General features: G+C 41.0%; 1 protein-coding gene across 5 annotated transcripts in view; it reads left to right on the top strand.

The window, feature by feature from the left end:
- The first annotated feature begins 22,455 nt into the window (after window positions 1-22,455).
- Window positions 22,456-27,881, top strand: part of USP30 (ubiquitin specific peptidase 30) — a 34,580-nt gene continuing 29,154 nt past the window's right edge. For 3 of the 5 annotated variants that reach the window (XM_023199236.3, XM_023199132.3, XM_023199176.3), the window contains exons 1-3: window positions 22,456-22,664; window positions 25,736-25,845; window positions 26,958-27,140. In XM_023199236.3, coding sequence (XP_023055004.1) covers window positions 22,582-22,664; window positions 25,736-25,845; window positions 26,958-27,140 — 376 coding nt within the window. In that variant the 5' untranslated portion in view covers window positions 22,456-22,581. Of the gene's footprint in view, window positions 22,665-22,686; window positions 23,215-25,735; window positions 25,846-26,957; window positions 27,141-27,881 lie in introns of those variants that run through there. The other 2 variants (XM_023199288.2, XM_023199343.3) reach the window with 2 other exon arrangements.

The following is a 27,881-nucleotide window of genomic DNA, read 5'->3' on the forward strand; positions in this document are numbered from 1 at the left end:
ATAAGATGACTTCCTCTTTATATTATAGAATTTTTTCTTTTATGATAAATTTTCCCCAAAACACAGGGAAATAGAGACTTTCTATATTTAGTATCTTCCCTCAAATACTTGCTACGTGATCATTCTTCCACCCATTTTTAGCCCACTTTCACCCAGCTCCATGAACTAGCAGAAGCAAAAAGAATTGACCTGAGGCGGGTGAGGTGGCTCATGCCTGTAAAACCAGCAGTTAGGGAGGCTGAGGCGGGCAGATCACAAGGTCAGAAGTTTGAGACCAGCCTGGCCAACATGGTGAAACCCCATCTCTACTAAAAATTAGCCAGGCATGGTGGTGCGTGCTTATAATCCCAGCTACTCTGGAGGCTGAGATAGGAGAATTGCTTGAATCTGGGAGGCGGAGGATGCAGTAAGCCTAAATACCACTGTACTCCAGCCTGGGCGACAGATTGAGACTCCATCTCAAAAAAAATAAATAAATAAATAAAGAATTGACCTGAAAAGTCAGAAAGCAAATCAGACCTATTCTGGAAAGAAAAAAAAAAGGCTCAAGCTGTGAAGATAACCTTAAACAAAAAATCCACTTTCAATTCACCATCCTATCTTTCACCATACTCATCCCCAAAGATTTGCCTTGTGGGCATTTAAAAAATGCTTGTTAAACCAATCAAAACAAATGAATCTCCCATCCAGGTAAGGAGGGATCCACGCTCTATTTCAATACATGGAAAGCAGAGGTGGCAAATTGGAAGTCCATAAGTGGAGTGGCCAAGCCATCCTGGTTTGCCCAGAATTCCCCCTGTTTTAGCATCGAAAGTCCTATGTCCTAGGAAACCCCTCAGTCCCAAGCAAGCTTTGACAGTTGGTCACTCTATGACAAATCTGGCATAGAAATGTGTTTTGAGTAGCCTGAAGGATTAGAAAAATTACTTTTAAATCTAAGAGTTGAAACCACAAAACTCTTAAAAGAAAGCACAGGAATAGATCTTCATGACCTTGGGCTAGGCAATGGTTTCTTAGACATGATATCAAAAGCACAAGTAATGAAAGAACAAATAATAGATACATTGGACTATATCAAAGCCAAAAACTTCTGTGCTGCATATGATACCATCAAAAATGTGAAATGACAACCCACAGAATGGGAGAAAAGATTTGCAAATTGTATATCTGATAAGAGATTTGCATTCAAAATATAGAAAAATCTCTTGTGACTCAATAATAAAAAGACAAATAACCAATTTAAAAATGGGCAAAGTGTCTGAACAGACATTTCTCCAAAGAAGATATAAATATGACCAATAAGCACATGAAAAGATGTTCCACATCACTAGTCACTCAGAAAATGCAAATCAAAACCATGAGATACCATTTCATACCCACTAGGATGGTTAGAATTAAAAAGGCAGACAATAACTAGTGTTGGCAAGGATGTGGATAAATTGGAACCCTTGTACACTGTTAGTGGGAATGTAAACTGGTGTAGCCACTATGAAAAGCAATTTGGCAACTCCTCAAAAGTTTGAAATAGAGTTATCATCTGATCCAGCAATACCACTGCTGAGTGAATACCCAAGAGAAATAAAAATATGCTCCATGCAGGCTGGGCGCAGTGGCTTACGCCTATAATCCTAGCACTTTGGGAGGCTGAGGCTGGTGAATCGCTTGAGCTCAGGAGTTCAAAACCAGCCTGGGCAACATGGTGAAACCCATCTCTACAAAAAAAAAAAAAAAATTACCTGGGCATGGTGGCTTGTGCCTGTAATCCCAGCTACTTGGGGGGCTGAGGCAGGAGGGTGGCTTGAGCTCAGGAGGCAGAGGTTGCAGTGAGCCAAGATCGTACCACTGCACTCCAGCCTGGGAGAAAGAATGAGATACTGTCTTAAAAAACAAAACAAATGCTCTATGCAAAACTTGTAGTTAAATGTTCATAGCATTATTATTCATAATAGCCAAAAATTGGAAACAAGTCAAATGTTTGTCAAATGATATGAATGGATAAACAAAATGTAGTACACCCATACAATGGAATATTACTTGTCAATAAAAAAGAAGTGCAGTGCTGATTCATGGTGTAACATGAAAGAACCTTAAAAACATTGTGTTAGGTGAAACAATCCAGACATAGAAGGCCACATGTTGTACATATTGTGTGAATTCATTTACATGCAACATCCAGAATAGAGACAGAGAGTATCAGTGGTTGTTTAGGAATGGGGTTGGGGAGGGGGAATGGGGATTGACTGCTAACACATATGATGACTCTTTTAGAGGGGACAAAAATGTCCTCAAAGTAAATGTGATAGTTGCACAACCCTGTGAATAGACTTTTAAAAACCCCTACTACATTGCACACTTTAAAGGCAGTTGCCTCCAGCCCACCACATTATTCATCTGTCTAGAAAGTGGGGGCATGCCAAAAACCAGATGGGTTTTATTTCACACCAGAGCAATGCATCATGACTTCCCCCCTCAGATTCTTAAAACAAAAGTGAATATTTTAAAGGAGACTGGAATAGAGATTGACAAGCTGCCCCTTAGCCTGAAATACTGAAAATAAAAAGCATGTGCTATGTACAAGCAGTTCCCCAATGAACTGTGTTCTAAATCCTATTCTTCTCAAGACAATATTCTACCAGTTATGAAAATCGCACTCAATTTTTTAAAAAGAAGCCCATGGATTTAAATTCAAGAAATGGACTTGTCTTATTTTCTTTGAAACTTAAGTTGGAGTGTCAGAGTCAAATAAAATATAGAGGTGAACCTCTAAACTTACAACATGTTATTTGAGAAGGAAGAATTATACTTCAAGGCATACACATAGACCAGGTAGTCTTCAGTATGTATAAAGAACAAGCGAAGTTTGGAGGTTTTATAAAATGGAGAAATGCTATGTATTATTTAGAAAGAAAGTTCATTGGCACTGGTAAAGTTTGGAGGAGCTGGCAAGTTCTGACTGATAAGTGACGGGGTGGGTAAAATTAGTCTTAGAGTCACAGCAGGTTGTTTTAGTAACACTGGTTTCAGGTTCCAGCAGGCAGTTTGAGCAGACAGGCTTGTAGAGAATTATTAATACAGCCTTGGAACAATGCTATGCGCCCTGAGTACTTTTTCTCCCTGGCCTCTTGACTCTGTTTCAGTTGGGTATGACAAGAATGACCCAATTCTTTTGATCAAATTTCACATGATTTAAAGAAAAAAAAAGGGTGAGGGGAATAAAACATTGATGGAAAGTCCCTAGTCTGCTAGCCATGCTGATGGGGTGGCACTTCCATCTGGAGTCACTCCCAGATCCCTGGCACTGTGCTGGGAACAGGTAAGTACCTCTTGACTTTGCCACAGAAGCTAGTAAAAAGGTGAGGCTTGGTTAAGAGGTTAAGCCCTTGTTAAATAATGTAAAGATGCACAACTTTAACGAGTCCCTTGGTCACATAGCTCATCTCTCCATGAAAATTCAAGATGTCTAATCAGTACAATAACTAGGGAGGCCAAAAAGGTCAGAGCGAAAAACTGTGTAGCTTGCTCAAAGGGCAAACTCCAAAAGTCTCCTAGTAAAACCCTAATCCCTCAGATAATGTGTTCCCAGAGGGCAGTAACATAAACAAGAGGAAGAGGTGATTCAGAAGCTGGTAAACCTGTCCATACCTAAGGAAAAGCTAATCAAACAAAAGCAGCTCAACGTGTCTGAGTCGTTGTTACCAAAGAAATAGTCATCTTCTCTCCACAATATTGTGACTTGTACCTCGTGTTTTTATTTTTACTCAAAGTATTTTCTGATTTCCCTTGTTAATGTTTCTTTTACCTATCGGCTATTTAGGAATGTGTTGTTTAATTTCCACATATCTGTAAAATTTCCCAAATGCCTGTGTGTTATTGATTTCTAATTTCGTTCCCTTGCAGTTAGAGAACATATTTTATATGATTTCAATTCTTTTAAATTTGGAGGCTTGTTTTATGGCCTAATATACGGTCTGTCTTGAGGAATGTTTCATGAGCCACTTGAGAAGAAAGTGTATTCTGTAGGCCAGGTGTGGTGGCTCATGCCTGTAATCCCAACACTTTGGGAGACTGAGGTGGGAGGATCGCTTGAGCCCATGAGTTCAAGACCAGCCTGGGCAACATAGTGAGACCCCCATTTCTATTAAAAAAGAAAGAAAGAGAGAAAATGCATTCTGCTACTGTTGGGTGATATGCTCCATAGATGTCTGTTAGAAATAGTCAGTTTATAGTGTTGTTCACATCTGCTATTTCCTTGTTGATCTTCTGTGTAGTTGTTCTATCCATTATTGAAAGTAGGGTATAGATGTCTCCAACTATTACCATTAAATTGGCTATTTCTCCCTTTAATTCTGTCCTTTTTTTTTCATTGTTTTTTGAGGCTGTGTTTTTAAGTGCATGTATGATTATGATTGTCTTATCTTCTTAATGAATTGGCTCTTTTATCTTTATAGTTTTTTTTGGTTTTGAGTAACAATTTTTGTCTCAACATCTATTTTGTCTAATATTAGTATAGTTACTTCAGCGCTCTTTTGGTTGCTATTTGAATGATATCACTTTTCCCATCCATTTACTTTTAACCTATTTGTGTCTATGAATCTAAAATGAGACTCTTGAAGATAGAATATAGTTGGATTATGTTGGGTTTTTTTTCATTTTGCCAATCTCTGACTTGTAGTTGTAGAATTTAATCCATTCAAATTTAATGTAAAAAATTAATGTAATCACCAATAATGTAGGATTTACATTTTACTATTTGCTTTCAATATGTCATGTCTTTTTTGTTCTTCAGCTGCTCCATTACTGTCTTCTTTTGTGTTCAGTATATATTTTCTAGTGTACTATTTTATTTCCCTTGTCTTTTCTTTCACTATATATTTTTGAGTTATTTTCTTAGTAGTTGCCCTGGAGATTACCATTACCATTTCGATTTATTTATTTACATTCTATTTCATTTTATTTTTATTTTTGACACGGAGTCTTGCTCTGTCACTGGAGTACAGTGGTGCGATCTCGGCTCACTGCAACCTCCGCCTCCTGGGTTCAAGCGATTCTCCTCCCTCAGCCTCCTGAGTAGTTGGGACTACAAGCACCCACCACCACGCCCAGCTAATTTTTGTATTTTTAGTAGAGATGGGGTTTCACCATGTAGGCCAGAATGGTCTTGATCTCTTGACCTCATGATCAGTCTGCCTCAGCCTCCCAAAGTACTGGGATTACAGGTGTGAGCCACCACACCCAGCCATCATTTTGATTTCTAACAATCTAGTTTGGATTAATACCAACTTAATTTCAATAGTATATGAAAACATTGCTCATACGTATCTCACTTCCCCTTAAGCTGTTATTGTTCAGATTACATCTTTAGGCAATGTGTGCCCATCAGCATAAATGTATAATTATTGCTTTATGCAGTTGTCTTTAAAATCAGATACACAAAAAAATTATATACAAAAAATACAGGGCCAGGTACAATGGCTCATGTCTGCAATCCCAGCACTTTGGGTGGCCTAGGTGTGAGAATTGCTTGAGCTCAGGAATTCCAGACCTGGGCAACATAGTGAGACCTCATCTCTGCAAAAAATAAACAAAATTAGCTGGACATGGTGGCACATGCCTATAGTCCCAGCTACTTGGGAGGCTGAGGTGGGAGGATTGCTCGAGCCCAGGAGGTTGAGGCTGCAGTGAGTCAAGGTTTCACCACTGCACTGTAGCTTGGGTGACAGAGTAAGACCCTGTCTCAAAAAATATGCATATATTTATACTTTCTTTTATGTTTACCTATGTAGCCAGCTTTACTGATGCTCCTTATTTCCCCATGTGCGTTTGAATTACTGTTAGTATACTTTCATTTTAGCCTGAAATGTTCCTTTTAGTATTTCTTTCTTTCTTTCTTTCTTTTCTTTTCTTTTCTTTTCTTTTTTTTTTTTTTGAGGGAGTCTCTCTCTGTCACCCAGGTTGGAGTACAGTGGTGTGATCTCAGCTCACTGCAACCTCCACCTCCCGGGTTCAAGAGATTCTCCTGCCTCAGTCTCCCGAGTAGCTGGGATTACAGGTGTGAACCATACCCAGCTAATTTTTGTATTTTGGGTAGAGATGGGGATTTACCATGTTGGCCAGGCTGGTCTCGAACTTCTGCCCTCAAGTGATCTGCCCACTTCAGCCTCCCAAAGTGCTGGGATTACAGGTGCCCTTTAGTATTTCTTATAGGGCAAGTCTGCTAGTTACAAATCTCTCTGTTTTGTTTTGTTTTGTTTGAGAATCTGGGAATGTCTTAATTCCTTCTTCATTTTTAAAGGATAGTTTTTGCCAGATATGATATTCTTCGTTGACAGCTTTGTTTTCTTTTAATACTTTGAATATGCCCTTCTACTACCTTTGGACCACCATAGTTTCTGATGAGAAATCAGCTGTCAGTCTTATTAAGAATACCTTTTATGTCAGGGTTGCTTCTCTCTGCTTTCAAAATTCTCTGTCTTTGGCTTTCTACTGTTTAATTGGAATGTGTCTGGATGTGAACCTCTTTGAACAGATCCTCTTGGAATTCATTGAGCTTCTTTGATGTATAGATTAATGTTTTCCATGAAATTGTGGAAGTTTGGGGTCATTTACTTCTTCAAGTATTTTTTCTTCCCTTTTGTTTTTCTCCTTGTTTTTTCTGGGATTACCATTATGCCTAAATTGGTACACTTGATGGAGTCCCATAGGTCTCTGAGCCTATGTTCATTTTCCTTCAATCCTTTTTCCTTCCATTCCTCATCTCAATGGACCTATCTTCATGTTCGTTGATTCTTTGCTTACCTGTTCAAATCTGCTGCTGTGCTCCCTAGTGAATTTTTCATTTCAGTTATTCTCCTTTTCAACTTCAGAATTTCTACTTTGTTCCTTTGAATAATTTCTCTTTATTAATATTCTCAATTTGAGGAGACATTGTTCTCATTCTTTCCCTTAGATCTTTATGTCTAATTTCCTTTGATCATATTTAAAATATATTTAAAGTCTTTGTTTCATAAGTTCAATGACTGGACTTCCTCAAACACAGGTTTTATTGTTTTTCCTCCTGTGCATAGGACTTACTTTTTTTGTTTCTTTGCATGTGTCATAATCTTTTTTTATTAAAAGCTGAGCATTTTATATAATATAATATGGCAACCCTGGAAATCAGATTCTCCTCCCTCCTCAGGACTTGTTGTTGCTGCTGCCTGTTGTAGTTGCTGCTGCCTGTCATAATTGCTGTTTGTTTTGTGACTTTTCCGAACTAATTTAATAAGCTCAGTTAGTGGTCCATAGGTGTGGCCACTGAAAACTCAGATAGCTTAGTGGTCAGCTAATGATTGGGTAGAGAGTTCCTTAAATGCCTGGAACTGCCTGGAACCAGTAAATCTTCCAGGCTTTGCCAAGGAGTGCCGTGTATATGTTGGGGCACACCTTCAACACTCAACCTGTCAGCTGAAAACTCTGCCTTAGCCTTCACTTCCTGCTTATGTCAACCATCAAGGTCAGTCAGATGTGAAAACTTAGGACCATCTTAGGTTTATCCTGAGCATGTAGAGAGCCCTGTACATGTGTATGTCCTTCTAGATACTCAGAAATACATCTGAATTTTTCAAAGCCCCTGAATATCTCATTCCTTAGATTTTCTTCTTTTTTTTCTTCCACTTTTGTTTTAAGTTCCAGGGTACATGTGCAGGATATGCAGGTTTGTTACATAAGGTAAAAGTGTGCCATGGTGGTTTGCTGCACAGATCAACCTATCACCTAGGTATCAAGTATTCATTAGCTATTCTTCCTGATGCTCTACCTTCCCCCAGCCCTCCAAAGCCCCCAGTGTATGTTCCCATTCAGCTCCCACTTGAAAGTGATAACATGTGGTGTTTCATTTCTGTTCCTGGATCAGCTCCATCCATGTCTCTGCCAAGGACATAATCTCATTCATTTTTATGGTTGCATAGTATTCCATGATGTATATGTACCACATTGTCTTTGTCCAGTCTATCATTGATGAGCATTTGGGTTGAACCCATATCTTTGCTATTATAAATAGCACACATTTTCCTTTTAAGCTTTTTTCCCTTTTAAGCTTTTTGCTAGTCTAATTTTTTTTGCTGCAATTGTTATTTATTTCTTCAGCAATGAATGTTATTTATTAAACTACTTACCTGCAATGTTTCAACAACCAGTCTGTGTGGGCTTATATTTCCCTTTCTCTTGGATAAATAAATACCTAGAAGAGGAATGGTTGGATCATTATGATAAGTTAATGTTTCTCTTTATGTGAATCTGCCAAATAGTTTCCCAAAGTATATCATTTTACATTCCTGCTAGCAATGTATGATATCCAGTTGCTCCAAATCCTCACCAACAAGTGATATTATCAGTTTTTTTAATTTTAGCCATTCTAATGGGTGTGTGGTGGTATTATATTATGGTGTTAAATTTTGTATCCCTGATGACTAGTGATGTTGACCATCTTTTAATGTGTCTACTGATCATTCTCATACCCTGTATTGTGAAGTATCTGTCCAGATATTTTGCCAGTTCAGAGGGAATTGTTTGTCTTCTTATTGAATTGCAAGAGTTCTTTACATATTCTAGATCCTAGTCTTTGTTAGATATATGTATTATAAACATTTTGTGGCTTATCTTTTTGTTTTCTTAACAGTGTCTTTTGAAGATAAAACTTTTTAAATTTTGATTAGTTTTTTCTTTTCTAGTTTGTGCCTTTTGCAACCTATCTATGAAATCTTTGTCTACCCCAAAGTTGCAAAGATTTTTCTTCTAGTTTTCCTCAGAAAGTTTTACAGTTTTAACTTTTAATTATAGATCTATAATTCATTTCAGTTCATTTGCGTGTCTTGTTACATTCTTTTACAATAGTGTACCCTCTATATTTTTACGTGTCTTATTCCATAGTTCTCTATGGTTTATTTTGGCCATAGAGGAATGTCACATCTTGCAAAAAGGTTTGGGTGGGAAGACAGGAGATAGGGCTTGTGTTCTAGTCGTGTGACCTTAGATAAGTTCCTACAATGTTCTCATCTGTAAAATGGCACTAATTATAACTTACCCTATCTGCTGCCCATGAGTGTAGTAAGAATACAAGGAGATGATATAGAAGCCAGCATTTAGAACTGATCTAGTTCCAGAGAAAAATGTGGGGTGCTGTAACTATTCTTACCTTTTTTTTTTTTTTTTTTTGAAATGGAATCTTACTCTGTCTCCAGGCTGGAGTGCAGTGGTGCGATCTTGGCTCACTGCAACCTCCACCTCCCAGGTTCAAGTGATTCTCCTGCCTCAGCCTCCCAAATAGCTGGGACTACAGATGCCCGCCACCACACCAAGCGAATTTTTGTATTTTTAGTAGAGATGGGGTTTCACCATGTTGGCCAGGATGATCTCGATCTCTTGACCTTGTGATCTGCCCACCTTGGCCTCCCAAAGTGCTGGGATTACAGGCATGAACCACCACACCTGGCCAGCCATTTTCTTTCTTTCTCTATCTCAGTGTTTCACTAAGGATGGAATGTTTACCTCTGAATGTAATCAAGATGACTTGAGGTGATGTATGACATAAATATTTATCACATTTTAATTATCATATATAGATACTTATTTTCACACATATTAGAAAAATATTGTTTTTTTCTACATGGGAAAACAGTTTTTGAAAAGAACATTTAAAATATTTATGTGCCACAGGTTGATTAATAAAATAGTTAAGGTAAAGTCTAGATATGGCAAAAAAAAAACTTAGGGTGCTACCAAAATACCTGAAGTTTGGGGAAACTTTAGAGCTTAACTATTAGGGAAGTGATTAGGGAAACTATTAGGGAAGCTTGTCAAAATGCAGATTCTTAGGCATCACACTGCTATGTTCTGATCCACTTGACTAGGATGGGGCCTGGAAACCACACTTTTAACAAGCAACTCAAGAGATTTTGAGGTAGGTGGTATAAGGTCCACACTTTGAGGAAGATTGCTCCTGGTATAGTAGTTCTCTACTGCTGCATAAGAAATTACCCCCGAAACTTAGCATCTTTAAAAAAATTAACATTTGTTATTCCACACAGCTTCTGTGGGTCAGGAATCCAGCAAGAGCAGCTGAGTTGGCTGGCTCTTGCTCAGGGTCTTTTATGAGGTTGTAGCCAGATGTTGGCTATGGCTGTGGTCTCATCTGAAGATTTGATTGTGTCTGGAGGATCCACTTTCAAGATGGTGCACTCACGTGATTGGCAAGTTGGCAAGGGCTGTTGGCAGAAGGCCTCAGTTCCTTGCCACATGGACTTCTCCACAGTGCTGCCTGGGCATCTTCACATCATGGTGACTGGCTTTTCCCAGAGCAAGTGTTCCAAGAAAAAGCAAAGTGTAAGCAACAATGTATTTTATGACCTGGCTTTGGAATTCACATAGCATCACTCTCACAATAGTTTTTTGTTTGCACATGTTAGCCTTATTCAATGTGAGATGTGAATTCAGAACATGGCGGATCATTGGGGACATATCTTGGAGGCTACCACACTCAGCTTTTCTCCCATATTGCCCTACATGGTCAAAATTCTTAGAAGAGGCAGTGGAGAAAGAACCAGATTCTCTACCAGGAAATGGGGTGTCTGGTTCCAGGTCTGCCCTCATTTAAACTCTCAGGTCCTCTGTTTCCTCATCAGTCAACTGAGCTGGCCTCTGACAGTCTCTTCAGTTTAGGACCTTCCAGATTAGAAAGAAAACAATTGTTTCCTTAAGATTAGATGTTCTGCAAAACAATGTGCTGAAGACTCACAGGATTTCTGTTTTAACAGGATAAGGTGACTTTCAGGCAAATGTAATTCTTGCTGGGGAAAACAAAAGAAATCCGGTCACTGACAACCCATAAATTAACAACAAATAGAAGGAAACATGCACAATTAATCACATTCAAGTTCCTGAAAGTTTGCCGGGGCTTCACGATTTAAGAAAATGAATATGGCCAGGTGTGGTGACTCACCCATGTAATCCCAGCACTTTGGGAGGCTGAGGCGGGTGGATCACAAGCTTAGGAGTTCGAGACCAGCCTGGCCAACATGGTGAAACCCCGTCTCTACTAAAAATACAAGAATTAGCCCGGAATGGTGGCGCGTGCCTGTCGTCCCAGCTACTCTGGAGGCTGAGGCAGAAGAATCGCTTGCCACTGCACTCCAGTCTGGGTGACAGAGTGAAACTCTATTTCAAAAAAAAAAAGAAGAAAAGAAAACGAAAAAGAAGATGAATATATGTGAAGCATGAACTTATCAATCATATAAATTAGGTGATGCCTATTCCATGGCAAATTATTTTTTTAAAGGATTTATCATGGCATTCCTTGAAGAGCTACTTTGGAAGGTCGAACCGTGGGTTTATTGCTGTGAAGATGTGAGGTAAGAAAAGCTTTGAAGTGGGGTTTTAGGATCCCTCTGTCAATTGAAGCTCAACCAGAAAAAAATACTTTGAATTACAAAGATTGTGACAATTCAGAATGACTGCATAAAGAGAGACAAACTTATAAAGTATTCTCTCAAATGATTTTTTAATTATAAAAAATTATTGTAGAAACTCAAATAATATGAAACAGCACTCAGAAGAAAATTAAAATTACTAGCAATTTTACCACAGAGAGATAACCAAGAGTGACCACTTAAGAGGCATATCCTCTTAATCATTTGTCTGTTCAGGGACACCCACACATAGGTATCTTTATACAAGTTTGTGACTATATTTATCATATTAGCTGACTTTCTTTTTTCACTTTGTATAAGCTTCTAATGAGCTTTTTTTCCCAAAAGAAACGCCAATTTTGATGCTGTGTTTCTATTATGTTTTTCAAGTTTTAAATTATTTTTTGAATAAATACTGCACGGAGATGGTGCAAAACTCACTAAGAACAAAAAGATGTTCATTTCTGTCCTCAGTCATACGGTTGTCTTCCCAGAGCAATGTGTGCTCCCAGTTACTTATTTATCCCTACAATTATAAATGCCTAATATTTTATTCTCTCACACAAATGATAGTATTTTCCCCATTTTTCTGCACCCTCCTATTTTCTCTTAACAATACATCTGATCACCTTTCCTAACAATACAGAAAGAGTTGGCTCATTGTTTTCATAGCTACATAGTACTTTGCTGTGTGTGTATATAATAATTTTGTTGGATATTTAAATTGCTTCCAGTCCCATACTATTAAAAATAATGTTGCAGAACATTATACTCAATGGTGAGAGACTAAAAGCTTTTCCTCTAAAATCAGGAACAAGATAAGGATGCCTGCTTTCACGACTTCTATTTAATGTAGTACTGGAAGTTCTAGCCACAGCAATTAGGCAAGAAAAAGACATAAAAGGCATCCAAATCAGAAAGAAAGAAGCAAAATTATCATTGTTTTCAGATGATATGATTTCATATGCAGAAAACCTTAAAGAGTCCAGAAAAAAACTGTTAGAACTAATAAATAAATTCAGCAAAGTAGCAGGATACAAAGAAAGTCAATACACAAGAATCAGTTGCATTTCTAGACACTAACAATGAATAATCTGAAAAGGTAGTGACAAAAACTATTCCATTTACAACAGCACCAAAAAGAATGAAATACTTAGGAATTAACTTAATCAAGGAGGTGAAAGACTTTTACAATGAAAATCACAAAATATTGCTGAAAGAAATTAAAGAAGACATAATGGAAACACATCCCAAGTCCATGGATTGGAAGAATTAATATCATTAAAATGTCAATAATACCCAAAGTGATCTACAGAGTAAATACAATCTCTGTCAAAATCCCATTTATTTTTTGAAGAAATAGAAAAACCCATTCTAAATTCATGTGCACTCTCAAGGGACCTCAAATAGCCAAAACAACCTGAAAAAGACAAGCTAAGTTGAAGGACTCACTCTTTCTAATTTCATAACTTACTACAAAGCTACACTAATCAAAACAGTATGATACTGGCATAAGATAGGCATATAGACCAATGAAGCCCAAATATAAACTCTCTGATATATGGTCAAAATGACTTTTGACAAGAGTACCAATACCAATTAAAGGGAAAAGGACAGTCTTCATCAAATAGTTCTGGGAAAACTGGATATCCATGTGCAAAAGAATGAAGTTGCTCCCTTACCTAACAACACATACAAAGGTTAATTCAAAATGGATCAATATCAAAATGCAAGACCTAAAATGGTAAAACTCTTAGAAAATAATACAGGGCAAAACCTTTGTGACATTGGATTTGGCAGTGATTTCTTAGATATGACACTAAAGACACAGGCAACAATAACAAAAAATTGACAAATTGGACTTCATGAAAATTTAAAACTTTTGTGCATCAAAAGACACTATCAAGAATAAGAAAGCAACCCACAGAACAGGAAGATATCTTTGAAAAATTATATATCTGGTAAGAAATTAATATCTAGAGTATATAATGGACTTCCAAAATTCAATAACGAAATAACAACCTGATTCAAAAATGAGCAAAGGATATTTTTCCAAAGAAGATATACAAATATGGTCAATAAGTGCCTGAAAAGATGTTCAACATTACTAATCACAAGAGAAATACAAGTTAAAGCTACAATGAAATGCCACCTCAAACCCGTAATAATGGCTACTCTTAAAACAGAAAACAAGTGTTGGCAAGGATGTGGAGAAATTGCAACCCTTGTGCACTGTTGGTGGGAATGTAAAATGGTACAGCTGCTGTGGAGAAAGTATGATGGTTCCCCTAGAAATTAAAAATAGAATTAGCATATGATTCTATTCAGTTTGGGTACATATCCAAAAGCAATTTCAGTTTGGGTACATATCCAAAAGCATTGAAAGCAGGGTCTTGAAGAGATATTTGTATATACCCATGTTCATAACAACATTATTCACAATAGCTAAAACATAGAAGCAACCCATGTCCATCAACAAATGAATGGATTAGCAGAATGTGGTACACAATGAGGAATACTGTTCTGTCTTAAAAAGGAAGGAAATTCTGCAATATGCCACACCATGAATGAACCTTGAGGACGTTACGCTAAGTGAAGTAAGCCAGACACAAAAAGACAAATTACTGTATGTTTCCACTTATATGAGATACTTAGAGTAGTTGAATAAATAGAGACAAAATGTAGAATGGTGGTTGCTAGGAACTGAGGAGAGTGTAGAATGAGGAGTTACTGTTTAACAGGTACAGAATTTTAGTTTTGCAGATGGAGAGTTCTGGAGATGGATGGTGGTGATGGTTACACAACATTATGAATGTCTTTCAATACCACTGAACTGTACACTTAAGAATGGTTGGCCATGGCTGGGCGCGGTGGCTCAAGCCTGTAATCCCAGCACTTTGGGAGGCCGAGACGGGCGGATCACGAGGTCAGGAGATCGAGACCATCCTGCCTAACACTGTGAAACCCCGTCTCTACTAAAAAATACAAAAAACTAGCCAGGCGAGGTGGCGGGTGCCTGTAGTCCCAGCTACTCGGGAGGCTGAGGCAGGAGAATGGTGTAAACCTGGGAGGCGGAGCTTGCAGTGAGCTGAGATTCGGCCACTGCACTTCAGCCCGGGCAACAGAGCGAGACTCCGTCTCAAAAAAAAAAAAAGAATGGTTGGCCAGACATGGTGGCTCACACCTGCAATCTGAGCAGTTTGGGAGGGTAAGGTGGGAGGATTGTGTGAGGCCAGGAGTTTGACACCAGCCTGGGCAACATAGTGAGACCCCATCTCTACAAAAAAAAGAAAAATCAGCCAAGCACAATGGCTCGTGTCTGTAGTCCTAGCTACTCATGAGGCTAGGGTGGAAGGATCATTTGGGCTCAGGAGTTCAAGGCTGCAGTGAGCTGTGATAATGCCACTGCACTCCAGCCTGGGCAACAGAGTGACACTCTTTCTCTAAAAACAAAAATAAAAATAAAAAAAGAATAATTAAGATGACAAATTTTATTATGTGTATTTTGCCACAATAAAAATATTGGAAAAATCCTCTCAAATGCTGCAGTAAATATGTTTATTCTTCTACATATATGATAAAGACTTTGTCACTGAGTATGCAGATTTGTAATTTTGATAAACATCCAAATTGCTCTACCTATACCTCTCACAGAGATACCCAGGATTTCCTGTTTACCCATATACCATCATCTTTATGTTAGCCCACTTTTTCATGCTCTGTTAATCTGATGGGGGAAAAATGTTTTCTGATTGTAGTTTTAATCTGCATTCTTTTCATTACCAAGTAAGGTCAAACATCTTTCTTATTTTTTTCTGTCGCCAGGCTGGAGTGCAGTGGTGAGATCTCTGCTACTGCAACCTCCATCTCCTGGGTTCTAAGCGATTCTCCTGCCTCACCCTCCCAAGTAGCTGGGATTATTGGCATGCACCACCACGCCTGGCTAATTTTTGTATTTTTAGTAGAGACGGGGTTTCCTCATGTTGGCCAGGCTGGTCTTGAACTCCTGAGCTCAGGTGATCCACCCGCCTCGGCCTCTCAAAGTGCTGGGATTATAGGCGTGAGCCACGGCGCCTGGCCAAATGTCTTTCCAAAGGGGTAAGAGCTACTTATGTTCTGTTTCCTATCCCCTCTTTAGCCCACTCTCTGAAGTAAATGAGATCCCAGCTAAAATCAGGGCTAGGTTGCTCCATATGTCCAGGCAGTGTCTTGAAACCAACAGAAATGTGGGGTGCAGATCACAGTGGGAGTGTGGGGTGATGGTCCCAGCTGGATGGGCTCAGATCTCTGGCAGAATTGTCCAGCTTAAGACACAGGCCTTAGAACCACACAGACCCGCCTGCCATACTATCTAGTCACAAGCCCACAGTATGACCTTAGCCGAGTCAATTCACTTCTCTGGGCTTTAGTTACCTCTTCTATGAAATAGGATTTTAATAGAACCTACTAGGAGGGGCTGTTGGGAGGATGAAACAGGACAGTGCATGTAGGTACCTAGGATGAAGACTTGTTGATAACAAGTTTTGGCAGGTGGTTGCAATCACTATGTTTCAGGTGAGGAAACTGTGACCCCACTGTGCCAGTCAGGGTTCTCCAGAGAAACAGAATCAATAGAACATGAGTGTGTGTGTGTGTGTGTGTGTGTGTGTGTATGAACACGTATAGTTCATATAGATACAGATATAGCCGTAGAAATAGACATATAGACATAGCTATACATGTAGACATAGATATAGATATAGGAGACAGCCTTATTTTAAAGAATTGGCTCATACAATTGTGGAAATTAGCAAGTCCAAAAACTATAGAGTGTGCCAGAAAGCTAGAGACCCAGGGAAAAAGCCAGTGTTGCAATTCAGTTTAAAGGCAGTCTGCAAGCAGAATTCCCTCTTATTCCCTCTTGCTTGGGGGAAGTCAGTCTTAGGCTCACTGGAACCTCTGCCTTCCGGGTTCAAGTGATTCCCCCGCCTCAGCCTCCCTAGTAGCTGGGACTACAGGCACATGCCACCACACCTGGCTAATTTTTTTTTTTTTTTTTTTTTTTTTGTATTTTAGTAGAGACAGGATTTCACCACGTTGGCCAGGATGATCTTGATCTCCTGACCTCATGATCTGCCCACCTCAGCTTCCCAAAGTGCGGGGATTACAGGCGTGAGCCACCGCACCTGGCCCAGTCTTTTTTCTTTTTCTTCCTCTTCAGGCCTTCAATTAATTGGATGAGGCCCACCCACTATTTGGAGGGCAAACTATTTTACTCAAAAATCCACCAATTTAAATGTTAATCTCATCCAAAAACCATCTCACAGAAACATCCTGACTAATGTCTGACCAACTATCTGGGCACTTTGGCTTAGCCAAAGTTCACACTTAAAATTAACTACCACACTCAGGGAAAAAGATGAATTGCCTAGGCTCACATAGCCAGACAGCTGGAAGGTTTGTTTGTTGTTGTTGTTGTTGTTGTTGAAATGGAGTCTCACTTTGTCGCCTAGGCTGGAGTGCAGTAGTGTGATCTCAGCTCACTGCCACCTCCGCCTCCCGGGTTCAAGCAATCCTCCCACCTCAGCCTCCCGAGTAGCTAGGATTACAGGTGTGCACCATCATGCCTAGCTAATTTTTGTATTTTCAGTAGAGACAGGGTTTTACCATGTTGGCCAGGCTGGTCTCAAACTCCTGACCTCAGGTGATCCACCCGCCTGGGCCTCCCAAAGTGTTGGGATTACAGGGGTTGAGCCACTGTGCCTGGACAGCTGGAAGTTTTGATCCAGACCTTGAACCAAAGATTTTTTAATTTCATTGACTAGAGTGACCATATATTTGGAGACAGTCTCAGTTCAACACATGTCATCCCAGCATAATTCTTAGTCAAACCACCTTTTATTCCTCCAATGGGTTCAGTGTGAACAATAAAGGTGGATGCTTTTTTTTTTTAATTAACTGAGGAAACCTTTCTTATGTTTATTCAACATTTGTTCACCTAAGAGACAATGTTTACCCTACACTTCATCCTCTTCTGGCCTTGGGGTCAACCCACGAACTTGTCTGGGGAGAAGGATGAATCAGTGCTAAGAACGTGCTGCCGACATAATTGAGATCATGGTCAGAGGATCAATGGAAAAAAACAAGAGCTACAACAGACAGTTCTGACATGCCATGTGAGGTGGAATTTAAATGATTTTGAGACATTTGTTATTGTTTTGTTTTGGCCTCCAAAACAACCGCATAAGGAAAAAATAAACAGAAATCCTGTGAGTGTTTGAATCTTTCTGTGTTTATTCTTTCTACCTGTGGACAAACACAATTATTTTATACATGTTCATGGGAAAGCATCTTGTTTTTCCAGACCGGACACTAAGACCCAGCGCTGAGGACAAAAGGAAGCAAGCTCTGCATATTCTAAGTGTTGCAAACTAGGGTCCATCCTCTGGGCCAGCCCTCTCCTCCAGGGGCTTACTCAGAGTGTGTTGGGTAAGCGTGGCATTTAAAGAGAGAGCACTTTGGGAGGCCACGGCCGGTGGATCACTTGAGCCCAGGAGTTCGAGACCAGTCTGGGCAACATGGTGAAACCCTGCCTCTACAAAAAATTAGTTAGACTAATTTTAGTATTCACCCAGCAGGCTGAAGTGGTGGTTCCCAAAGTGTAGTCTGCAGGCTCCCTAAGAGTGCTCAAGACCCTTTTAGGAGGTTCAGAATTTTTTATAATAATACTAAGCCTTTCCCATTCCCATTCACTCACCAGTGTATCTTGGAGTTTTCCAGAGGCTGTACAATGAGTGATGTAATCATGGATCTGACGTCTAATAGAATGTCTGCTGTTTTTGCTTTTCTTTTCTTTTCTTTTTTTTTTTTTTTTTTTTTGAGACATAGTCTTGCTCTGTTGGCCAGGCTGTGTGGTGGAGTGCAGTGGCACAATCATGGCTCACTGCAACCTCTAACTCCTGGGCTCAAGCAATCCTCCCACCTCAGCCTCGCAAGTAGCTGGGACTACAGGTGTGTGCCACCACACCCAGCTAACTCTCGTATTTTTGTAGAGACAGGGTTTTATCATGTTGCCCAGACTGATCTCAAATTCCTGGGTTCAAGGGGTCCACTCACCCTCAGTCACCCAAAGTCCTGGGATTACAGGTGTGAGCCATTGCACCTGGCATGCTTCAGTATTGTTGGGTTTTAAATATTTCTGTTTCCATCAGTGGTTGCCAGGGGTTGAAGGTGGGTGGAGGGGGGTGAGTACAAAGGGCCAGGGCGTCACTTGTGGGCAATGGTGATTCCATATCTTGATTCACCTGAGGTCGGGAGATCGAGACCAGCCTGGCCATCATGGTGAAACCCCGTCTCTACTAAAAATACAAAAATTAGCCAGGTGTAGTGGCACGTGCCTGTAGTCCCAGCTGCTCACGAGGCTAAGGCAGGAGAATCGCTTGAACCTGGGAGGTGGAGGTTATAGTGAGCCAAGATCGCCCCATTGCCCTTCAGCCTGGACAACAGAATGAGACTCTATCTCAAAAGACAAAAAAAAAAGAAAAAAAGAAAAAGAAAAACCTCATGTAAAACAGTTTATTCTTTAAGTGCAGCGGTGTGTAATGTAATCCTTGCTTGGCATGACCTTAGATCCTGTTCATAATTTGGTATCTTATTGCCACAAAGAGTCCATTCTGTCTGTCTTATGATCACTGTTTTAACATTAATGCTGGTCAGTTGTTGTGTCTAAACTTCTAAAGGAAGTGGGTATATGGAGGCATGTCTGACCTCCCATCTCATCATGGCCGGGAACTCAGTGTTTAAGGTTTCTTGAAGTTCCCCTTGGCCAAGAGGGGGCCCATTCAGTCAGCTGGGGGGGCTTAGGATTTTTAATTTACATTTTGCTCACTGGAGTAGCACTTTTAATTTCCTTCAGGAAATTTTCCTTTGAATTGACAACTTGGCTAAATGTTTGGTGCAAGAAGGCTTGCTTTCAGCCTATCCTGACTTTTGACATGCCTTCCTCACTAGGCTTAATCATTTCTAGCTTTTGATTTAAAGTGAGAGATGTGCGACTCTTCCTATCCCTCGAACATGTAGAGGCCATCGTGGGGTTATTAACTGACTGAAATTCAATATTGTTGTGTTTTACGGACTAGGCAGACCTGAGAAGACGGAGAGAGAGGGGGGAACAGCCAGTTAGCGGAGCACTTGGAATGCACACAATACTGATTAAGTTGGCTATCTTATATGAATGCTGTTTGTGGCACCCAAAAACAATTACAATAGTAACAGTAAGGATCACTAATCACAGATCACCTTAATAGGTATAATAATAATAATGAAAAACTTTGGGGTCAGGTGCAGTGGCTCACACCTGTAATCCCAGCACTTTGAGAGGCCAAGGCAAGCATACCTCCTGAGGGCAGGAGTTTGAAACCAGCCTGGCCAACGCAGTGAAACCTCATCTCTACTAAAAATGCTAAAATTAGCCAGGCATGGTGGCACGTGCCTGTAATTCCAGCTATTTGGGTGGCTGAGGCACGAAAATCGCTTGAACCCCGGGAGGTGGAGGTTGCAGAGAGCCAAGATTGCACCACTGTACTCCAGCCTGCATGACAGAGTGAGGCACTATTGCAAAAAAGAAAAGAAAAAAAAAGTTTGAAATATTGCAAGAATTACCAGGATGTGGTACAGAGACACGAAGTGAGAATATGCTGTTGAAAGTGGACCCAATAGACTTGCTGTAGTGAGGTTGCCGCATACCTTGAACTTCTAAAAATGCAGTATCTGTGAAGCACAATAAAGTGCAATGAAACAAGATATGCTGGGCCGGGTAAGGTGGCTCACACCTGTAATCCCAGCACTTTGGGAGGCTGAGGTGGACAGATCACAAGGTCAGGAGTTCAAGACCAGCCTAGCCATTATGGCGAAATCCCTTCTCTACTAAAAACACAAAAATTAGCCAGGCGAGGTGGCGGGCACCTATAGTCCCAGCTACTTGGGAGGCTGAAGCAGGAGAATCACTTGAACCCAGGAGGCGGAGCTTGCAGTGAGCCAAGATCGTGCCACTGCACTCCAGCCTGGGTGACAGAGCAAGACTCCGTCTCAAAAAAAAAAAACACAAAAAACCAGATATGCCTATATACCTCAATTTTAAGGAAACAAAAATTCTCAATTTTAATTTCTAACAGGGTAGAGTTAGATGTAAACAAAATCCCTCAATCCTTTTTAAGCATACAAAGAGATCCTGAGAACAAAAACTTTGAGAACCACTGATCTAATGCATTGATTTCTTTTGTTTTGTTTCTGTAGTTGGGGCTACAGGTATGCAACACCACCCTCAGCATAAGTGCAGTTACTCAGTCTGGGGTTGGAGAAAGCAATTGAAAGGGAGGGGAAAATCTCACTGGCCCTAATGCTTTATAAACTGTGCTGTCCAATACGGTAGCTGCTGGTCACTTGTGGCTATTTCGCACATGAAAAGTGGGTACTCCAAATTGAGAGGTACTTAGTACCAAAAAAAACAAAACATAATGAGCCGGGCATGGTAGCTCACGCCTGTAATCCCAACACTTTGGGAGGCCAAGGCGGGTGGATCACAAGGTCAGGAGCAGCCTGACCAACATGGTGAAATCCCGTCTCTACTAAAAATACAAAAAAATTATCTGGGCGTGGTGGTGTGCACCTGTAATCCCAGCTACTCAGGAGGCTGAGGCAGGAGAATCGCTTGAACCTGGGAGGCAAGATTGTGCCATTGCATTGCAGCCTGGGCAACAGAGCGAGACTCTGTCTCAAAAAAAAAAAAAAAAAAAAAAAAGAATGTAAATGATCTCATCAATAATTTCCATATAGAAAATGACAACATTTTTTGTTTTTCTTTTCTTTGTTTTTGGTAGCCATGGATTCTTGCTATGTTGCCCAGGTGGTCTTGGACTCTGGGCCTGAAGCCATCCTCTCACCTGGCCTCCCAAAGTGCTGGGATTATAGGCATAAGCCACTCTACCTGCCCCAATATTTTGAACATATTGGGTCAAGGAAAATATATGGTTAAAATTAAGTTTACTTCTTGCTTTTTTTTTTTTGAGATAGAATCTCACTCTGTCACCCAGACTGGAGTGTAGTGGGATGATCTTGGCTCAGTGCAACCTCCACCTCCAGGGTTCAAGCAATTCTCCTGCCTCAGCCTCCTGAGTAGCTGGAATTACAGGCACCTGCCACCACGCCCGGTTAGTTTTTGTATTTTTAGTAGAGAAGGGGTTTCACCACTTTGGCCAAGCTGGTCTCGAATTCCTGACCTCAGGTGATCCACCAGCCTCATTCTCCCAAAGTGTTGGGATTACAGGCGTGGGCCACGGCGTCTGGCCTACCTCTTGCTTTTTACTTTAATGCGGCTACTAGAAAATGTAAAATTACCTGTGTGGCTCCTGTATATTTCTGTTGGAGAGTGCTATTCTGGGGATACACAGACTGAACTGCCAATCGCTGTTTCACCACTTACAAGTTGTGTCAAAAAACTTACTATTTCTTCGAATTTCTTGGGTTCCCTGGGATGTAAAATGTGGGTAATGTTAGAGTTGGTGTGAATATTAAACGTAAATAATGTATGTGACATACTTAGCTCTATACCTGGCACCTAAGTAAACAATAAGTTTGTTAGCTAGTATTATTAAAGACGTTGATTTCTCTACTGATATCGTCAGAGATGGGCCTCATGCTCATTAAAGTTCCTTCCTCTGTGACCTATTTCCACTCTGGCCACAATAATAACTATAGTAAAGGCCTGACCCGACTTTCGGCCGTTGGCCTCCTTCTCCACACCGAAAATTTCAAATCATGACCCAGGGTCCATCCTAGAAGTGTGCCATCTGTATTTATGAATGGAGCCTAAGCAAATCTGAAAACCAAGCACCTCAGCTAAGCAGCTGAGCCTCGCTTAGCAACCGACGCTGGGGCCTGTTGCTAAGGGAAAAGAAAGAAAGGACGTGGTCCGTCAGCTATTGCTCTCCGGGGGCAGCTACTTCCGGTCCCCGGGGCCCTGTCCTGTGGTCTACCTTCCCCCGAGGTACTGGGACTGCGGCCGCAGGTTCCGCTGTCTCGGGAACTTTCGTAGCCCTCGGTCAGGCGGCGGCGGGGGCGGCATTAGCGGCGGAGGCGGCTTCAGGCCTCCGGTGCGGCTGCAATGCTGAGCTCACGGGCCGAGGCGGCGATGACCGCGGCCGACAGGGCCATCCAGCGCTTCCTGCGGACCGGGGCGGCTGTCAGGTGAGATTTTGGGGGGCGGGGCGGCCGAAGAGGCCGGGACAGGGTCCCCAGCTTGGGCCCGTGACGGCTTTTTCATGCCCTAGTTGGGGTCTCCAGGGCCCGCGCGGGCATTCCGGGAGCTTCTGCGTCCTTTAGGGTTGGAGGCCTGGGCCTGTAGGTGGGAGGACTGACGGGTTCCAGTCCTTCGGCAACACCAATTCTGTCTGCACTCCCCGGGTCCGTCTGTCCCTCCCCCTCCTGTCATTGTTCCCAGGACACCCAGGGCCCTCTAGTCTTGTCAGGGCCCCTAATTCTGTCAGTGCCCTCAGTTCTTTCAGTGCCTCCTAGGCCTGCCAAGACCCCTCAATCCTTCTAGTATACCCCCAATCCTTCTGGGTCCCCCAATCATATCTGCCAGGGGTTCCCCAATCTTGGCGTGGTTCCTCCAGTCCGGTAAGTGCCCCGGGCCTGCAAGCGCCGCGTTTTGTTAGTACCGCCCCCTATTCCTGTTAGCCCGCCCTCTAGTCTAACATGGATCCCCACTTCTGTCTGAGTCGCTGATGTTATTAGTGTGAGTAAAGGCCCTTGTTTTGCAAGGGTCTCTAAACTGGTCAGGGCCTCTTTAACCTGTTAAGGCTGCTTGTTCCTGTTAAAGCCTTCCGTTCTTGTTAGGACTCCTCGATTGCCTGGGTTCCCAATCCTGTCAGGGCCCCCATTTCCTTATTCACCCTCCCAAGGGCTCCAGGCTTCAGAACTGAGTACCCCCTCCCCCACTGCTGACCCCAAATGACTGAGACCTGTTGCTCAGGTCGGCTTCCTCTGGAACTAGAGCAGGTTTAAAGAGCTTATTATTCCAGGGCTAAAAGTTCTCGATACCTATCCTGTCCAGTGCCCCCATTCCGTAGGTGGGAAGTGTGGCCCCATAGCTGACCTCATAGCAGAGTTGGGAGGAGAAGCCAGATCTTTTCACCCCCAGGCCCCACCACTCTTCTCGTGATGTCATTTTGCAGAGGAATGGAGTTTCCAAAGTCGCCAGTTGTCCCTGGGTATTTTTTCCTTATGCTGCTAAGGTCATGGACAAGTCCTTTCTCCCATCCCCTTGACACTGTTTCCTTCAGTTTCCGTCTTGAACTTTGTGGTTTTAAGCATAGACTTGGGAGACAGACACGCATGATTCAGAGCCATGTTTCTTCACTCACTGTGACCAAGTTGGTCTCTTAGTTTCCTCAGCTATAAAAATGAAAGTGATGGTATAACCTGCTTCTGTGGGGTTGTTTAAAAAATGAGGTAAGACTGTCACAGTGCCTGGCATAGAGTATGCACCCTTAAATATTAGTGTTTGACTGGGGGATTTTAAAGCACTGGTAAAGTGCTTTAGCACTTCCGTGACAGTCCTTTTTAACCTTTCCAAGCACTTTTGTGAACTCATGTATTGTGTAAAAGCACAGTGATGCATTAGGAAACTTCAAGAATAGCTTTCACCGGCTGGGCATGGTGGCTTACACCTGTAATCCCAGCACTTTGGGAGGCTGAGGCAGGCAGATTGCTTGAGCTCAGGAGTTTGAGACCAGCCTGGGCAACATAGTGAGAGCCTGTCTTTACAAAAAAATTTAAAAATTACCTGGGTGTGTGGTGTACACCTGTGGTCCTAGCTACTCGGGAGGTTGAGGCAGGAGGATCGCCTGAGCCCGGAAGGTGGAGATTGTGTTGAGCCGAGATGGCACCACTGCACTCCAGCCTGGGCACTAGAGCAAGATACTGTCTCAAAAAAAAAAAAAAAAAGAACGAAAAAAAGAGAATAGCTGCCATGAATGAACCTGAGATTGTAATGCTTAATTTGTAGCAGCTAACATTTATTAAGTTCTTACTGTGTAGTCTATACCTTCACACTTATTTAATCCTCACCACAACCCTATGAGGTAGGTCTTATGGATTGTCCCCATCGTACAGATGAGGAAACTGAGGCTTAGAAGGTGAAATGATGCCGAATGAAGTAGCAAAGCCAGAACTGAACCAGAATAATGTAATCCCACTTTCTTAACCAAGTTTGGTGCATATTCTGTTGACTATGTCTTGGAAAACAAATATTTATCTGAAATTCAGCTATCAGCTATGATACTAAGAAATGCTGATTATTGTAAAGCAGAGTCACCATTATCACCAGTGACTCTTCACCAAGTTAATGTTTACTGAACTGAAATCAAAACAATATTCACATGATCCAAATATTGGGATAATAATGTATTACACACGCACGTACAAACACGTATATATACATGTGTAACACATATGCAGATACACATTACATAGCTATATACACATAGATGGTTTGTCTTATTTTGTAGAAATATATAACTTTGTATAAAAACAATGTTTTAAATTTCTGGTGAAATTTCTTAATTTGTAGCAAAAGCATAACCAGTGTTTAAGTCAAGCCTGAAGTTAGGAAATCTTTAATTTTATAAACATTCAGCTCTTTTATACCATTGTATGTGTGCCCCTTCCCTGTCTAATATTCTAAAAGAGAAATTGATTTCTGTATATTTTCTCCAGTATTCATTCAATTTATTTATTTATTTATTTATTTATTTATTTATTTATTTATTTATTTATTTATTTTTGAGACTGAGTGTTGCTCTGTTGCCCAGGCTGGAGTGCAATGGCACGATCTCAGCTCACTGCAACCTCTGCCTCCCAGATTCAAGTGATTCTCCCGCCTCAGCCTCCCGAGTAGCTGGGACTACAGGTGCACACCATCACGGCCAGCTAATTTTTGTGTTTTTAGTAGAGACGGGGTTTCACCATGTTGCCCAGGCTGGTCTCAAACTCTGACGCTCAAGGGATCCTCCTGCCTTGACTTCCCAAAGTGCTGGGATTACAGGGATGAGCAATGTGCCCGGCTGACTTAGAATTTAAATCCTAATGTCTAAACATCCTGATTTTCAAGATGTAATCCTATAACTATATATTATTTTAACTTGAAATTAGGTATTTGGTGGGTTATTTTGACAAAATGTTATTCTGTCTATATCTGTATATTCGCCTATTGTGTTTGTGATGAGGGAAGACAGTAAACTTGTTTTCTTTTTTAGATATAAAGTCATGAAGAACTGGGGAGTTATAGGTGGAATTGCTGCTGCTCTTGCAGCAGGAATATATGTTATTTGGGGTCCCATTACAGAAAGAAAGAAGCGTAGAAAAGGTAAGAATGAGAACACTGCATTATGGTCTGTAGACTTGACCCAGATCCCTGTTATCTGAAAACAGTACAAAGAAGGTTGGGAGGTTGGTCGTATTTGTTCTCTGTATCTTTAAAATTAGGACTTCAGGTTTTGAAACAGTACTTTTACCATTAATTGTTATTTGATACCCTGTAGTAAAAAGATTTCTATTTCAGCCCCTCTCCAGACTGGAGTTTGAGGCATGCTTTGTAATGAAAAATGTCAAGCGGCGTAATTGTCTAAGAAGTGTTCTCATTAATATGGCAATTGTAGTTTTCAGTGGTACAAACTGACCAATTACATCATACATTTGTGTTCTCTCAGACTAGCTTGCTAATAACTGGTAAAAATTTCAAGTTAGTGCCTTCATTACTAAACAACTATTTTCTTATTTTTTTAAAATGCTCCCTTTTGAAAGTGTTGCACTATGTAACATTGATTAAAATTCATCAAAGAAAGAAAAGAGTGTGGTGAAATTTGATCATTGTTAAATCTGGGGACAGTTATAATTGAGGTTTATTATACATTCTCCCTCCTTTTGTGTGTCTTTGAGAACTTTGAGAATAAGAAGTTTTTTTAAAACGATTGCTAGCAGAAGAGAGAAATATATTCGATTTTGTTGATCTCTGCAGAAAGACTGATCAGAATTGGTAAGTGCAGTCTTTCCCAGTGATTGTTAAGATAAGAACAGAATCATTGTCCTGGGGAAGTAACAACAGAACAATTGTTTTCTTCTGTTCTCAGAAACATTGCTTTCTGGTTAAAGAAGAAAGAGAGCATATAGGGGAGAATGAGGAAGAGAAAAAGACAGGAGATGGTTACTAAGTGTTTTGTACATTTAGGAAGAACCAAACTGTGCTGGATACCATGATAGGTTTCAAAAATAACACACAAAAGAGACCTTTCCTTCTGTGCTTACAGTCTGCGGAGCAGTACTAGAACGAAGCCTTGGCCCAGATCTCTGTGGATAAGGATCTTCTTGGATCGGGATTCTAAATTTAAGGCGACAGCACAGGAACTCTGGGTCCCAAATGGGAGAGAAATGGATCAAATATGATATGCTGTTCTCTTCTTCCCCCTGCTTTTTTTTTAGGGCTCGTGCCTGGCCTTGTTAATTTAGGGAACACCTGCTTCATGAACTCCCTGCTTCAAGGCCTGTCTGCCTGTCCTGCTTTCATCAGGTGGCTGGAAGAGTTCACCTCCCAGTACACCAGGGATCAGAAGGAGCCCCCCTCACACCAGTATTTATCCTTAACACTGTTGCACCTTCTGAAAGGTATCTAGATGGGAATTTCAAGGGGATTATGTACCTTTTCAAAGAAGTCCAGATGACAGGCAAAGAGTTAATAGCCTTATTGTAGGAAAAAAATCATATAGATCATTATGAATAAAAAACACCAAGAACCCAATAGATACAAACAGGTATTTTTTAAAAATCAAAGATGGAGGCTGGGTGCAGTGGTTCATGCATGTAATCCCAGCACTTTGGGAGGCCAAGGCAGGTGGATCACAAGGTCAGGAGTTCGAGACCATCCTGACCAACATGGAGAAACCCCGTTTGTACTGAAAACACAAGAAATATCCGGGCGTGGTGGTGCATGTCTGTAATCCCAGCTACTCAGGAGGCTGAGGCAGAAGAATCACTTGAACACAGGAGGTGGAGGTTACAGTGAGCCGAGATCACACCATTGCACTCCAGCCTGAGCAACAAGAGTGAAACTCCATCTCAGGAAAAACAAAAAAAAAAATCAAAGATGGAACCATAAATTGTCAAGTTAATAACAGCATTTTAAGGAAGGAAAGAAATCCACTGCCACATAAACAGTTTCATTGTAAGAAGTATTCTGATTTCAAAAACATTAAAAAAAAAGAGGCCGGGCACGGTGGCTCAAGCCTGTAATCCCAGCACTTTGGGAGGCCGAGACGGGTGGATCACAAGGTCAGGAGGTCGAGACCATCTTGGCTAACACGGTGAAACCCCGTCTCTACTAAAAAATACAAAAAACTAGCCAGGCGA

Source organism: Piliocolobus tephrosceles, chromosome 10 (genome assembly GCF_002776525.5).
Source record: "Piliocolobus tephrosceles isolate RC106 chromosome 10, ASM277652v3, whole genome shotgun sequence".
Classification (NCBI taxonomy): domain Eukaryota; kingdom Metazoa; phylum Chordata; class Mammalia; order Primates; family Cercopithecidae; genus Piliocolobus; species Piliocolobus tephrosceles.